We start from the raw sequence: 17,863 nt of genomic DNA, 5'->3' as shown, positions 1-17,863 counted from the left end.
GGAAAGTGATTTACTGCATTGTGTGTGCCACCGTGTTAATTGAAATGCAAGGTTATAAATTAAGTTCGTCTCGAGGTCCGAATGGAGAGTATTCAAATACATTATTTAAATCATTTAAAATTTATAAACTTTGCTCCAATTGATAAATCGACGGTCCCTACGTATAGTATCGAATCTGCAAAAATGCATTTTGTAGATTCAATACTTTGCGTAGGGACTGTCGATATTTAAACGGTCCTTATTAAAATGAACTGCATTTATTTAAGATAATAAGAATAGAAGTGCTTATCGCCATGGTAATTAACACTAAACAAGCGATATTTATTCCACGGTCCCTAATCCCACGGTCCAAAATTGTATTTTGCCGATTCGATACTTTACGTAGGGACCGTCGAAATTATAATCCTATGTGAATTTAATATCGATTATCAGATCAGCATATTTAAAATCACACTTTTCATCTAACAATATTGATATCTGGACTCTTTAAAGGCGGGTAGCAGTGGCAAAGGGTGACATTTTCCGAAAGGGGACCAGACACGACATATACATAAAATCCGGTCTTCAAATCGTTCTAATGGTAATTAGATTTTACATAAAGGAAGACGGCACGAATCTGGTTGTATGGACCCTTCCTCACTGCCGGATAGCATCATAATGATTTTTTTTTTAACAAAAACTCCAAAATGTATCCTAATGTAATTATAAACGTCACGGTTAGATAACACGTTAGCGTCGATCAATCACATCTCGTGTTATGCAACGTGTTGTAAAAACACACCGGCGAGATCACCTTGATCTTGCTTTTTAGTTTTTGTATGAACTTCTTTATAGTAAGATCAGATGTCCCCTATTACGTCTAAATTGAATTTTATGTCCTTTGTGAGGTTGTAGTCCTAGATTTACACCTGTTTTATACGAGCAAGGCAAAGCAACCCAATTGCACCTGGGCCCTTATACTGTATGATAGTGTAAACGCGTAACGCGGCCGTGTCATGTTATCTTCGAGAAATGTGCGTGGAATGGTATTCTGTAAGCCAAATTTCTATAGTCCTAAACATGATGCGTTGTGTTACGTGCTTGTTACGCACTGTCAAAATAACGTGCGGGATAGAGAATAAGGCCCCTGATGGTGAGTGGAGTGGAGTCCAATGTTTTTTTTATAAGCCCCCCTAATTAAGGGTTTAAACAAGATTCAAGTCTTAAATGATCATAAACAATTATGCTTTACTGATTCTAGAAGTCTTTAGTGGTATGTATTTATTTTAATAAGATATTTAAAACATAAGATGAACTTACGGCAGGGTTCATTGGACGCTTGTACCTCTACTCGTAAATTTATCTCTTATCTCATTTACCTTATCTAATACTTCCTTATTTTTTGTATGTACAGTAATTTGGGTAATGCTGATTCCAAATTAATTAAGATTAATAATATTATCTCATTTAAAAAACATTTATCTGTTAGCGATCAGTACAATATGTTCAGAATAAATGAGCGACCCACACTGCGTAGGCGCATCTACAGTTTCATCGGCCGTTTACTTGAGTTTTTCAACATTTTCTCAGAAAGAGAAAGTGTTTTATAATTGCTAACATTTATCATTAAATTTTTTTTTAATTAATTTAGTATTATGACATCTGTACTTGGTTGTTATTTTGAAATATTAATTGGTTAATATTTCATTCTTCTAATTACTTCAAGTCAGCTCTGTTTTTAGGTGTTGAAATGTAATTTAAATCTAATAAATTTGGAAATGCTACTTGCATCTTAACAATCCAACTATGATACATTGTAATCAGTTTATCTTTTCTAACTTGATCAAATCACAGCTTCCGAAGAAGTAAGATTACGCTCACAATTAATAGCTCCCACGGCTACAAAGTGGATCAACTATTCGCACTTTAACCATTAGCTTATGGTAATTTGTCCGTTGTTTGACTATATCTTCATCGAATATGGTGATAATTATGAGGATATGTATGTATTTAACCAATCCCACATAAGTGTAATTACGTGCCTTATTAGGTGTACGATTAAAAATTAAAACCTGTGTTAAATTATGTCTTTGTTTTAAAGCTGCAGAAAATCTATCACTGTTAATTGCATGATGGATTAACCATATGTATGTAATTGATTGGGGAATTATTTTATGTTGCGTTTTTTTGCATTGACAATAATACGCGTTGCGGTATTCCAGACAAAATTGGAATTAGATCAGAATAAAGCTTTTGTTTAAAGGCTTAGTTTTGAGACAAGAATCACGAACGTACGCTATATTTCTATATCGAATGATATATGTCGGAGTGAAACTGTTTACTTGGTTATTTTTTTACATGACCGGTAAAGTTTCACCGGTCTATATTTATTTTCCAGACAGTTATTCAATTATTGAAACACTTTTTTACTTCAATAACAATTTACTGCATAGCAACACTAGCGGAATACACAATGTGCTCGGTTCGAGCGTGAAACAAGACTGCTGAAGACTACTACAATACTGCTACAAGGCTAGTACAAGACTGAGCTCTCGTCGTTCGGCCGGTCCTTATATTGGCAACAATCGACCTTCCTCCTTTTCTAATACATTCTCGATGTAATAATAGATGGCGCCACTATCGCTCCGGAAATTCACCAGTGCTGCGGCGACATATCAATGTCTTAATTATTATATCACGTTTATCACATAATGTGATTATGCTCATCGTATCAATACCATACTATATCTCACATTTCATTAATCAAAGTTTTCATCTGTTATCAACGGTCTACGTGAAATATTTCCACGTACTATGCAAACTAGCCAAGGCTTAAATCGCTCCAGATCACGTAGCACAATGGAAACGTTGCTTACGCAATGCAGTTTCAATATTATCAGGTAGGATCTGTGCCGCTGCTGTACGGATTTGCATGAGGCATTGACCAACCGCGCCGGCATGAGTATTCACTCGGCATATTTACATCGGTTTGAAATGACGTTTGGGAGGAAATAAATAGACGACACTTTTAATGCAGTTGCAGACCTAAAACTAATGCTATGTTCACTAGCAAGTTGTCGCAGCAATATATTGCGCAAGAACTTCCAAGCAGCGGCAATATTTCAACAATTCCATAGAAATCCGACTAGCCGTAAGTCCTCCAAGGCAGAAATAAAATTAGCAGAAGTTCATCATCATTGAGATTACTTACGTAGTAAAAATCACCTGGAGAAGTTAACTTCTGTAGTTTTCTAAATTATCTTAAGCTGTGTCAGTTCACCTAGCTCGTATGTCTTAGAAAACAACACAAAAAACATAGTATAAATAGTTTGCGGTTTGCACACGTGTATGAAAAAGTATCTCACTATATACTAAGCATATATTTGGTCTACAACCCGCAAAGTCTGAAACATTCAAATTCTAAAAGAAATGTGATGAATGATATACAAATTGTAACTGTCAGTGCTTACTTAATGCTGTTCAAATAGTATTCAATGGAAGTTGTTGGCAGATTTGCATGAGACGTTGACCAACAGTTCTTGTGTGCACTCGGAATATTTGTATGAGTTGACACGTATTAGGAATTGGCTTTAGGAATATCGTAATAAATAATGTTTTAAAACCACAGCACAATGTTTCTCCTAGGAGTTTTTAGCGGTGTTAATTTTGAAACGAGAAGCGGTTGGTTTGATTACTGCTTGACTTTGTGGAGTTCTCAAAAGTTTATCACAGGTCTGCTTGTATGATCGGCGGTTCCTAGGCACTAAGATATATGTTACGATGTATATCAGGTTTAAACTGTATGCTTTTTGTACGTCATCTAGCTTTATTTACACTACACTCGGTAATATCGTTAGACTTCGTTTGGAGTAAGGCGGATTATGTTTAAAAACTAACGCATGAAATATATCTATAATTGGCTTTGTGCTCTGCAACAAATACTATTTTTGCTTGCAACTAGATACCGTCGACGTTTTGGCTGGTGCAATAATCACGTGTTTATTTACTGACTTGTGATTGATCTTATGCTTGTGTTAAAGCATGAATGAAATGTAAAATTCGACCTTCACTGTCTCGGTGAAGTTGCATTACATTACGACTGCCGTTCTGAGGTTTCGAGTGCGATTCTCGCGTCGGGCAAAGTGATATTAGATTTTTTTTACTCAGTATCAGTCCGGTGTCTGGAGTTTGTGCCCTGTATGACGATAGGATCCTAGCTTATTACGTCATGTGACGGAATACGCATGGCGAAAAGTGGGTACACCAGTTGCGCTTTTGCTTACCCCTTCGGGGATAAAAAGCGTAAGTGTATGTGTGTGTGTGTGTTTGTGTGTGTTGCTGTTATTATTATCAAACGAAAAGAGTAGTGTAATTGATATAACTGTCTTTGTCTACGAAAACTTATCAGTTTTTTTACTCACTGGACTCAGACAAAATTATCACCAAAGTGAAGTTGTTGATGAGGGTTCCTTTACTTTTACTTAATTCATGACACGATGCTGTAGATGTCATTATGATGTTATGTTAGAGGAACTAGAACACAGCATTGCTTACAATACTGTTGATAGGATCGAGATATAAACAAAGAAATAGTAGCTAACTGCCCAGAAGAAATCTTGCATTCAAGAGCCTATTACTAAGTCAATAATTCTGAATGAGGAGGCAGTAATCATACGTGTATCAAACTACGAATACGTAGTGTTGTCGTCAGCAATTTATTATCTATTTCATCATACTAGTTGAACGAGTTTGTTGCGTGTTAAAGTAAACAGCGGCACAATACCGTGATTTGATTTACATTTCTTGCATAATATTGTTTATTAACTGCTTTGTTAAAATTCCTACATATTAGATTTTCTTGGGAATATTGTGTTTATATTATTCTTAGAAGTTTGTCTTGCCTTTAATGATCTTTTTATTAAATGTCTTTAAGAATATCAATAATAGTAAGTAGTAGTAATTTATTTTTATTGTTTAAAATAATTATTTATTTCGCAAGTCCTATAAACAGTGTCTGCTTTTCAGTCTATCTGTATATTATCGATTTTCTTAAAATATTCTGAACGGATTTTTATGAAATTTGGTATAGAGATAGTTTAGCACCCTGGTAAGGTTGTACTTTCTATCCCGAGAAAATATATAGCGGGACTTTTATCCCGGAAAACACCTTCACGCGGGCAAAGCCGTGAGCAAAAGCTAGCATTTCATATTGTTCGTGTCAACGCCCTCGGGAAAAAGTTTTTCCGGGATAAAATACCGCTTTATATTTTCCCCGGATAAAAAGTAGCCTATATCACTCAGAAGTAATGTAGCTTCCTAGCAGTGAAAACATTTTTAAAATCGGTTTAGTAGCAGTTCCTGAAATATTCGCGTTCAAACAAACTAACGCTTCAGCTTTATGTATTAGAATAGACATGGGTCCAGATACATAATTAAAATTTACCGTGGCACTTTTTACTGATTTCAAATGACGAAAAAATAGAATGTAACAAGTTTTAGTTCAATTAAAGTATACCTATAGTGAAGGTGTTAATGAAACGACTTCCTGCACTTTACATAAATGCAGTGCTATTTTGGCAATTGAAGTATGACGTGTCGCCTTAAATGGAACAAGAAAATAGCCGCTAATGAAAGGCAGAAAATGGGTCTCGTTCCTACGATGAAGTGAGAAGTGATGGTATACAGTTGATGGAATACGATAAACGAATTGAGAGAATTGTTATATAAAAGTACTAGTTTTGCCTGTGTTGGCGTGAAAAACTTAAATTTTTCCGGGATATAAAGTAACCTATAGTACTCAGGAGTAATATAGCTTCCTATTTTTGAAAAAAAAAAAAACTCAATATCGGTTTAGTAGTTTCTGAGATTAGCGCGTTTAAATAAACACGCGTTCTTCAACTTCCTTTTATACTAGATCTACCCTCAAAAAGAGATATAGGCATGCTATGTACCTACGTATACAAAAACAAAACATTAAAGAAAATAAAAAAGTAGTTTTTCTTATTAATTTATTTATTTATGAACAACAGTAGGAGTTTCACTATTACTTATATTAGTACACAACATCATCATATAAAATCAGAAAGTTTAAGTGTACTGCTTTTGAATATTGCCACAACATGCATTAGGAAAGATAGCAGTAACAATAATTAAAATTAGACATAAAAAGCTACTAAGATTAACAAAATAATTGAATATGTATTGTTATTAATTTCAAATAATAATTATTATGACAGCAAACTAAATTAAATGCAAGTAAATTACGCAAGCAGCAGAATTTGAATTCCCACACGTGTAAAAACTTGAACAAAAACAATATTTATACAGTTTTGTGACTGCAGCGTTTCGGACTTTGATAAATGTTTCAATAGTTTTTGCTTCATTGTCCACGTAACATGGTGCAGCGTGGGCTGACACCAGTCAGTTGAAGTATTTATTATTTATAAGTCATCAAACAACACTAAATGTGCCAACATAGGCGACGTTCACTTTTACTTTCTGTTTGGCGAAAACTATCACTATTTTATGATTGATTTATATTCATGAAGTAAGATTGTTGATTTAATATTTGTTATGGACTTCTCCACGGTGTTTTCTCAAACGAAGTTTAATGATTTTTGTCCAGCAGGTAATAGCTTGTTTGTTTTTCTGGCTTTCCTGATGTCTATAGGCGATGGTGATCACACGCCACCAGAGTGGACAGGCAACTCGTATGCCTTTGTAGACTACAAAAATATGTCTACAATATTAATCACTGTAAATCCGTAAAATTGTATATTTTTTTTTCGTAAAATCTTGTACTGGCAGCTGTGTCAACAATTGTTACAGAAGGTTGCATTGGATCTAATTTAATTAAGTATTTTTATTGACCTCTTTAGAGACAATTGTGGTAACCGTTTCGGTTGAACGCTCTGTTACTAGAAGAAAATCAATTCTCTTCTAGTAAAATTAAAAAATATGATCACATTTCTTCCTATCGTCTTGATCTAAAATGGCTACCTATACGCCAGCGCCGTTCTTTGCGGGCACTAACCACTCTTTTTTCTTTACTTACCTCCCCTACTCCTCCTACTTACTTATCCTCCAACTTCCAATACCTCTGTAATAGCCACGATAGGAATCTTCGCTCTTCTAGCAATCTTCTCCTTAAATGTCCATCTCATGGCTCTAACTTCACTCACTCTTCTTTCGCTATCCAATCTATTCTTCTATGGAATTCACTCCCTCTCGAAATTAGAACGGCCACTTCTCGGCTTGCCTTCAAAAGGAGAGTACGGCAGCTTTTGTTAAAAGAAGCAGAAGAGTTATCACGTTAATTCTAAACTTTTTATTATTAGTATGTACAATCGGACAAGTTGGTGCTAGTACACTTCCAAACACATTTTGCTTGACCGGTCTAATGTCCCGAGATATTTAGACACGCCCCTGTCTCATATTTCACCAATTACGACAGTTTTGGAGATGTGCGAAAGGAACAGCAGATAACTATTATTGTTTACTTTAGTTGTATTTTACTGATTGACGACGCGCACGCAACTATTGAGTACCAGTAGTATTTTGCTCACAATTATTTTTTCGTTTACGGACACCGATATCTTGCCACTACGTAGACTTATGTTCGTTTACTGGACTCTTAATTACTTAGTCGCCGACCCGTCATGTGACTACTGCACCATGGATTATATATTCCGGGAATTAAATATTACAGTAAGTAAATCAGTCATACTATACTATATAATATTTTAATATTAATTTTAACTAGTGGATGTTAATATGCGTGGGAAAAATATCGTCAGGGCAGAGAACTAATAATTAAAATTTTGCAGTTTTTGAAAAAATCGCGGTTTATGGCTTTTTTTTAATTATTGGTCATCATAATTAATTATATTTAAAGCCAACATAGACCACCTTTTTAAGCTCTTTTAAATATAATTATAATATTATTGAGTTTTGATGAATACTTATTCCTTTAATTGTGTAAAACAGACTTCAATATGCTACTTATTATATTTTATATTAATCCTTAAGTTATCCTATCTATCGTAGGGTCAAATATCATTAGTCATTGTGTGTTTTTGCCAAAAATTAACATAGTGCTATTGATCATACTTGTAGTAATCTATGTAGTATGTTATTTAAGTTGCTTTACGAATAATCAAATGTCAAAATATTGAAAAGAAATATAATTGGAAAACTTAAAAGTACTCAATGCAAAAATAAACTACTTCGACGGGTATACTCACTATACTTATAGGTGTTACCTATCTTTTCTTGATCTCAGTTAAAAATTCAGAGTTTTCGATATTGAAACAGCAGTAGCATTAAGCGTAACTTTTACCGTCAACTTTTAATAGTAAACTCTAATTTAATGTTGGGAATATATTAAGTCAGGCCGGTAAGCCTTTTAGTCCAGTCAATAAGCTCAAAAAGGTGTCAATTTATGTATTATAAAGATCCAAAAATATGAGTGATAGCTCATTCGATTTGGATAACATGACGTCTAGAAAAATAATCTTTAGTGTTCATTGGCACTTAAAAATACAATTGTTATTAAGAGGATAAAGAGGTTCTTCGATAACTTAAAAATAAGAGATAAGGAGGAAATTTCCATTTAAATCCTCCTTATTTAAGAAATAAGGAGGAAATTTCCAATTTAAAGAAGAAGACGCCCGAAATTCTATCTCCTTTATTAATAATTTTTATTTAATGCCAAAAATATAGACGAGTATAAATAATTTATGGATAGGCGATAATTTGTTTTATTACAGTAATATTGCATAGCCAACATTTTTATTGCTGCACATGTGCAGTTTAAAACTGTAAAGATTTCACATAAAAGGGTCTTTGTTAGAGGACGACATTTTTTTATGTTTTTGTTAACCCCGGTTCCATGTCGACGCCTTTATCGGAAAGCGGCGTCCATTGTTTATTGAATTTAGACGAGTTTAAAGATTTTAAGTAGTGGTAATATGATTTCTTACTAGAGTACTTAATTAACTATGTCGGCGCGTTTGTAAGATCCGTTTATAGACGTTTAAGTCCCACCCAGTTTAACCCAGAGGTTTCTGTTATTATTGTTTCTTTTACAACTACATAATATGTAGCACTGAATTAAAGTAGAATTACAATCCGATTTAATGCAAATTTGGGATTTTTATCTCAATAAAATGTGTGCAATTATGGAAAACAAAGCTGATTTTTTTTTACTTAATTTGGATTATTTCGTACTTGACCCACGTATTTTGTGTCGGCCGCACTGGCGTTCTGCTCCCATATAAATTTTATTATTTTGGCACTGTAGTCATTACGTTAAAATATTATTAGAATAATAGATTTTAGTAATTAATATATAATTTAATTGTATTACAGAGAACCACTGTCCCTCGATGTATACACTAGGATGCGGATGAGAGCTTCATCGCCAACCGATCCAGAGCGCACACTCTACTCAACCTGCCTGCTGAGCGTATCAAACTTGTAATGAATACAATTAAATCATATCACTGAAGTAACAAAAAATGTGTTTTATTTACATAGACTTTCTACGAAATTTCATTTTACATGTGTATCTCATTATTTATTGGTGTTGCAAATATATTATCTACTATATTCGATTTTAACTTTTGATAATTATATATCGTAGCGATATGTGCGTGAGCCTCATCGACTGTTTCACAAAACGAGCCTATTGAAATAAATCATTTTATTTGAAAGATTTGATTGTGAGATTTAAAAAATATTTACTTTAAATATTACACTTAAAATGAACTCTGCAAATATAAACGTTATTACATTTGGAAGGCATCCCGAAAAAGTTAAGTAATCAAAAATCTTGTTTAGTTATCTCTGAAAATAATTACTTACTGCAAATATTTTTTTTTTCAAATTTTCTTATTTTTAAAATTTTTCCCTTTATATCCGTAAATGATAATAATAACACTTACTTATGTAAAAAAAAAAAACAGGTAGTTATATCTTTTGACGAATCGTGAAATTATTTGTATGAATTACTCAGCCATGACTTTTCTTTCTTATTTTTCTTATCAATTAAGGGTCTAAAATTATTATTTAATGACTCCAAGTTACTAATTTTTGGCACATTATTATTCAATAAGTTTGAGGTTGGTTGGAATTTATTCGAAACATAAAACCAGCGCCCATACAAAAAACGGACATGTCCTTTAAAAGTAAATAAAATGTTCAAAAAAGCATAAAAACAATTGAGAAAAAATATAATAATTTCTAATAATGAAACGAATAACAATAATTTATGATTATGTGAATGATTTAACGAATTAAATAAACTGTTTAAGTAATTTATATAATTCAAAATTCAATCATAATATGCAGCTATTAAATCGGTAAAAAAAAATCAATAACTGTAAGTTGATTATAGACTTTGGGTTTTAACTCAGCGAAAACTAAATAATTGGCTAAAGAAAGTAACTAAAATTTACAAACTGGACATGTGCAGCAATAAAATGTTAGCCTTGCAAATACTACTGTAATAAGAATTCAAATCTACGCCTACACTTATAATCTTTAAATGCCTCTAAATTCAATAGCATAACAATCGACTCAGTTTAACGATAAATGCGTCCACGTAAGACCGGTGTCAATACAAACATTGATAAAAAATGCGCTCTTTAACAAACCATTTTTATGTGATATATTTATTCTTTTCAAACAACATCTGCAGCAATAAAAATGTTGGCCTTTCAATATTACTCTAATAAAAGCATATTACCACCTACACATAAAATCTTTAAACTCGCCTCAAATTCAATAAATAATAATCGCTGCATATCGATAAATAGTCCAATTGACTACTTCAAAAAGGTGTTAAATAGTTCAAATTAGGATGAAAAAAAGGTATTTCGTTATTAACTCAAAAACTATTCATATTTAAGATAAAAAAAGATCATTAAGAGGAAATAAAAAAAAAACAATATCTCCAAGAAGCTAATAATTTTAGGTCAATTATTTTAACTTTAATGTTAATACATAATATTTGTAAATACAGAGATTGGAATAAAATGTTATCGTCTAAGTTTTTGAAATAAAATAAAATAACAATTCAAATAATGAAATCTATTAACTATGATTTATTATTATAATATGAATTATTGAACGAATTGAATAAACTGAACAGTTTAAATTTTTACGATTCAAAATTCAATCATAATATTATGCAGCCATTGAATTTATTTAATAAATTAATTATAGACTATGGGTTTAAAGAGACCGAAAACTAAAAAAAACGGCTTAAAAAAGTAGCTAATCATAATTTACTAACAAAATATAGTTGTGACAAATATGGCGGAAATTGCTTTAAAATGATTATTTTTTAATACAACACAAAGTTTGGTTTGTTAAAAGTTAAAAAGAAGGTAATCAGGCATATAATATGATGATATAAAATAATTAACATAATGTCGTTTCTTATTTATTAAAAATAATGCCAAAAATTTTAACAATATAAACACTGTAAATCGCGATTGTCTCCAAACTATAAAACTTTTGTTATTACGTTCCTTACGCCGACGATATGCATCTTACAAGTATAGGAATTATCGTCATAGCATAGACGTGCGCGCATTAATTTTAATTTCGTTTTCTATTATACACTCAGCAGCGGTTCGGTAGTGTTACGTAACGTCATTGCAGGTAGCCAACAGACTTACGACTGATATCGATCTATGCAATCGATCCCAAACCCCGCCTCCCAAACGTAGTAAAACAAATTTGCCAAGTTATTTTGACCCTTAGGGTGGTCGACCGCCAACTTTGCTGATTGTACATAATATATATTTATGTATTTATAATCTGTATTTTATGTATTTATAATATTTCTTATATTCTGTTTGTATTTAATATAGTTATACATTATAGTTTTTTTATGTATGTTTATGTATTATTAATTAATATCCATGATGCACCTACCTTATTTATCTCTGCACCACCCTTAGGTTGACTGGGAGAGAATGCCTTTGGCATTAAGTCCGCCGATATACATGTATGTATATGAAGTGTAAATAAATAAATAAATAAATAAAATTAACGGAAAATATTATAAAATACAGTACTTTTTAGATGAGAGACAATTTCGTAATGTAACTTATCGTGATTAATCTATCACCAGCAAACCAGTTTAACATAATAGATATGCATCGCAAATGATATTTATTCCCTTAACTTTAAGAAACTACAAAATCAATAGTTTTAAGATCTTTTAGACACAATATAAGTATTTCATTTTATCATAATCCGGTCAATACATGATAATATTAGATCTTTAGCTTTGTCACGTTGTTACTATTGTTTATTATAAGTAATTTGTACACAACTGAAACATGAGTTGAACGTACTGTTCTGACAACCTGTTTATGGTACAATTTGCATCAAACGTAGCAGCAAAATCACAATTCGCTTCGACCACGCCTGGCCAATATACCATTAAAATCGATTTTATCACGCCGGTCTGCACTGTAAACCTTATAACTCTAGTAAACGGTTTTATTGCGCAGTGACATTCGCCATGATCTGAATAGAACTTTGACCCTTGAAAATGCCAACCGCGGCTACCATCGGTCCTCGTGAGAACGTCATTGTGGCATAGACGAAGAATGTTTCACGTTCAAGGCTCCTTCGAACAGTCGCTGCGTTGCGGCGATGAAGTTTCGCCCAGTGGTAACAAAACACTAGCAGCTCTCGCTAAAATACACCGACATTGTACTGGCAAAGCACATGCCAATGGCTGCACTGAGCATAAACATAATCCTCTCGCAAAATCCGACTCTAACAATAGTCTCCAATCAAAGAAATCATTCCGCGGCGACTGTATAATTGAGATCAAAGAGGCTGATAAAAACAATCATGTAATCAAACATGATGGAACTTACATGAAGAGCTTCAGCAATAGCACCAGCTCTTACGAAGGTCATAGTGATACAGACTCGGAGAATACTTTCAAATCACGTCCCGATCATAACAAATCTTTAGATCCCTGCGAGCGTCTGTTTGCTCAAAATACAAAAGCCTCATTGATGAAAACAGCACGCATGCGCTATGCGGATGATTCAATCATAACAGATGAGGTAGATGGAGACAAAAGTAAAGCAGTATTTAATAGAACCCCGTCTCGATCGAGTTTTAGAGAGAGGAAAACCGGTGTTGTTACGATTGAGGAAATTAAATCGGATGGATCGAATCTTGACGAAGATTTGGCAAATGCAGTGCTATTTGATGAAAAAAGGAAAACGCCAACGCAAGGAAAGCCGGGGTTGCAACTTAAAGGTTCTACAGGGAGCACAATTTCTAATGGCAAAACGAATGGCACAAAACCGCCATGGAGAGGTGCCAGTAAGAATGGCATACCGCCTGAACCTTTCGTTCGTACTCCATCGTTTCGAGGTAGTATTAAAAAGAAGACTGGGAAAAATGACGGGACACCCTGGCGCAAATTGTATGAACTGGCGCTTTGGAGACGATGTGGTGTTAGTTTTGCAACAGTTGGTGCGGACACGGAAAGGATTTTGCTGCGTCCATGGAGTGAATTATCTACGCAACAACACCCCCCACCAATATATACGGTAAGTTATAAAAATAAACATCAATAACAATAACACAATTCATTATTTCCGTGGATAGTTCTGGATTCCTCAAATCATAAAAAGGAAAATGCTCTATAGTTATAATAACTTGATTATAACATAATTATTAATTTGAAAGTTTTATAATAATCTTAAACCTATTTTTTTAACATACTTTTAAATCTTATCTAGGACGCCACACGAAACTTGTTTGCAGTGAGATACGGATACACGCAAATGGTCTCGTTTAATATTTGCCAATAAGATAAATGTAGTTCCTCCTTCAGATAAGGCGTTTGTTTCAAAAACATCGTCAGTTTCGTATTCAGCTCGAGGGTTCGATTTCTCGAGCTTTCGCGCAATCACATCTTTACTGGAGCACTTTCGATCGCCATATATCCCGGGCCATGGGTCATGATGTATTTGCGAGGCATCCATATGGGGAGTGGACAGCCCATTTACATTGTTCCTAGGTGACCGCCGCCGGCGCTACTGTTCGATCTAATGTCTTGTATAGGAGTTTCACTGACATCGATTGATTTATTATAAGCTGAATAGCCTTATAGGGAATTTTTGCTATTTTAGATAGTGAAGTTGCCTTCACAGGTAATATGGTTGAATTGGAAGTGAAATTGTTAGTTTGCCGTTTGTATACTATTGTATTTTTATGTGATCAAAACATAGTGTAGCGTTTTATTTCTTATATTCAAAAGAATTTTCTCCGTCGTGTGACTATCGTTCACTTAGCTGCAATGTGTACAAAATTAAAAACAATTAAACAGCTACCTATAAAACTTATTTACTTACTTAAAACTCTTCCCTGTTTACTTGGAACTGTATGTAAAATTTCGTAACAAGTGTTACAAATTGATGTTTTTAGCAAACCTCAGAATGTAAATCACCGACACCGTTCCAAATCCACAATTGTCTCAAACGGCCATTTGTAACAAAGTTTACGAACGTCCGCGCCCGGCTAATGCCGATAAAAATGACAAACAAGGACAACTAATGCAAATCGCCAATGTCGCTGATTTGTTACAAGGCGTGCTTACATAATAAACTAGAGTCAGAGACATGAATACAAATGTATTGTGGATCGAATATATCCACTCGCTGTCTCAGAGAACAGCGCGCGTGGGTAGCCATGATTCGAACAATCGAGAGATGCAGCCAGTAGGGTTTCTTAAACGCCTCGTTACTCTTTGTAAATAAATGCTAATTTGTTTGCAATGAGTTTCCTTGTATGAACAATAGTGCATGCGGAATTATTGGCCGCTAGTTCTGCTTCCCTTGTACCGCTGATTTGTAATGCCCTTTTGTCTAGTGCTTGGGTGAAATTGTTTTTTGAATTTATTTTGCCTATATTTGTATCTCTTTGTCGTCCTGTTTAGGGCTAGGGTTTTTCGCGAGATGCGTTATTTATTTTACATCTGGTCTGTTCAAGCTCGCAGCATTTAATAATGTGAGTGTAAAATTGGAATGAGTTTACCGGGTCTTCATAAATCCTTTGTTTGACTTCTGTATGTCATGTGTACATTTGGTCTGAAAACTTCTTAGCATTGATTCAACCTATATCACAATTAATTTACTTATAAATATAGTATTATACAGTGCATATATCTCGGTAAAAGGACTCGATTAAATTTAAACGTTTTACTTTTAAATCACTTTCAATTTCTTCGAATTCTTCGCGAAACTAGTTCACTGCAACATTTATCATCTCAAATAAAAACTAGGTCACGTTTACATCAATCACGTCGGCAAAGCATCACCGCTGATTTATTTGATGATCGTATCTTATCAAGGCAATAAATAATAATAAATATCTGTTATAGTTTATCTCTGTTTTGATCAACCGGACATTTATTTAGAGTTTATTGGCCACACGAAAGCCAAATAAATCACATAGAATTTAAATAATGCTAGAGACAATCGGTTAATTTAAATATTTACGACGCATGCTCGCCGATTCATCATAGGCGTGCGAAAGCTGTATGCTAATTGAGATAAACGGTATTTGTATTAACAAACAATAAGGCCTCGGTGCTTACGAGAGGCGAGGGCGACCGCTGAGGTTAAGCAATGTTAGGCGCGTACAGGGTTTGAATGATGTTGACAGTTCAGTCCCTTCTGGCCTGGAATAGTTTATGATTATGCCACAGTGCACCGGCCTTTCTACTTCTTCTAGATATGAAGTTTGTCATAATCCTTTTGATATAAATACGACTATTAAATATTTACAAAATTATGACCAATTGCAAGATTCTTAATATTGATTTATTTCAATCTTGACTTTTTGCGAGTATTTAACGCTACGAGAAGTTACAGAACTTTCAACATATCTGAAAACATTGATCATGATTAATTAGTACCTACTTGGAAGACAACTATTTTTACTGTAGAACACATCTATTTGCCCAAACTTACGTATGCTTGTAATTTGTCACCTCACACTTTTCACAACTTATTTGCTACTTCCAATTCCAGTGGATCCATTCTTTCACACATGATCGATGTAGCCTCGATTGGGCTCTGTGATTTTGAGAAAACGTCGTCAATGTTTACATTGTCTTGTAACACTCTTGTTACGACGCGTGACATTTTCGTTGTTTATAGAATGTTTGATTGTGTAATGTTTTTATTGTGTTTTGTCTAGTCACCGTCTGCAATTATATTTGCAGTATTGTCTCTGCAAGCGGAATGAAATTTATGTTTTCTTGGCTTTTGATTGTTAATGAAATATCCTGCTTGATTTAGCTAATATTTTGACTGTTTGAGGACACCATAATAATAGTAAATAAATAAATAAATAAATAGTACCAATCCTGTATTATACACAGTCCCACTGCTGAGCACGGGCCTCCTCTACTACTGAGAGAGATTAGGCCTTAGTCCACCACGCTGATCTAGTGAAAAGAATAGTTTTTGATTTTATTTTATTGTTACAACCATTGCGTTTTAGCTGTATAACAATTTTTAAGATTATATCGAAATTGCTTCATATTCGCTAATATTTTAACATAATAAATCAGTGGTTATGTGCACATAATTTCAACATCAAAGTTGATGTGACAATGATTCAATCACAGTTTAAATTGATTAAGCGGCGTTATATAATCATATTCAATTATGTGTGGTGATGATCCCAAGAGGCAATTAGAAGGGATAAACAATAACCTATCAAGGACAACGCTGGCGTCAGAACATTATTCGTCACCTACACAATAAATGCCTATTGTGAAATACCATAAGTAATAAATAATAACTTGTATTTGTATTGTGTTATCGAATATGTATTTAGATGTTAGAACTTGATGCTGAAGAGCGGTGATAACCTAGGTGGGTATACCTAGACTGCCGAGACGAATGTGCGCAGGTTCAAATCGCAAGGGCACACACATCTTTTCAAAAATTATATGTGTATTCTTTGTGAGTTATCGCTTGCCTTAACGGTGAAGGAAAACATCGAGAGGAAACCTGCATACCAAATACGTAATTTTGAGGATGTGTAAATTCTACCAATCCGCACTAGGCCTGCGTGGTGGACTAAGGGGTAATCCCTCTCAATTGTAGAAGAGGCCCGATATACATACATGACGCTACCTATTAAGCCTTGTTTCTATAGTCACATCGGGTACAATAACTAGACAGGTTTGAGGATAATTGAATTGTGAGTGTGACAAGGATACGAATATCATTTGTATTCTGTTATTGATTTACTTCGCTGTGCAGAATTCGTGATTGTCAAGAGTGTGTGCAATAAAGTAAGATACTGAAAAACCTTGTTACTTGATGACTGTCGTGTTTTACTTATCCTTGTACTTTCCTGTGATGAGATCAGTTTCTTTTTTCCTAAAATATCTCTGATTGTACGCGAACATCTCATTGATTGCATGGTCCACCGTTTTTTCTTTTTTTTTTTAATAGTTATTTACTACTATACAAGTTTTTGTTATGACGATTGGACTTTAGCTTCACAATTACTTGGTCCAATATAATTTTTATTAATATTTCGATTGATTGAATTGGATTCTAAATTGTGAATTTCTAAGTCATTTTGGGGCTTTAATGATTATTGTTTACCGTGGATCGTATTCACCGATGGTTTCCACCGACGCTTCTTAACACAAAACGACAAAATATTCTACGCGCGCTTCTCAACATCTTGCATATTTGGCGAAAGTTATTAACTATTCTGATGGCACTCCATTTTAGCTGATGTTATCTTGTCGGTCTTCCTTTGATCTATTCTTTATACGGAAGTACCGATATTTGAATGTCTTTGGGGCCTC

General features: G+C 33.9%; 1 protein-coding gene across 9 annotated transcripts in view; it reads left to right on the top strand.

Annotated features, from left to right (window-relative positions):
• LOC115443301 (unconventional myosin-XVIIIa) overlaps positions 1–17,863 on the top strand; it is a 257,977-nt gene that overhangs the window by 91,210 nt on the left and 148,904 nt on the right. Inside the window, exon 1 of one of the 9 annotated variants that reach the window (XM_037436650.1) lies at positions 12,378–13,571. The exons of the other annotated variants lie outside the window; for them this stretch is intronic. Within the exon in view, the coding sequence (XP_037292547.1) occupies positions 12,606–13,571 (966 nt within the window). The 5' untranslated portion in view covers positions 12,378–12,605. Of the gene's footprint in view, positions 1–12,377; positions 13,572–17,863 lie in introns of those variants that run through there. 9 annotated transcript variants of the gene reach the window in all.

Source organism: Manduca sexta, chromosome 9 (genome assembly GCF_014839805.1).
Source record: "Manduca sexta isolate Smith_Timp_Sample1 chromosome 9, JHU_Msex_v1.0, whole genome shotgun sequence".
NCBI classification, from domain to species: Eukaryota; Metazoa; Arthropoda; class Insecta; order Lepidoptera; family Sphingidae; genus Manduca; species Manduca sexta.
This window is presented reverse-complemented; position numbering and strand designations above follow the sequence as displayed.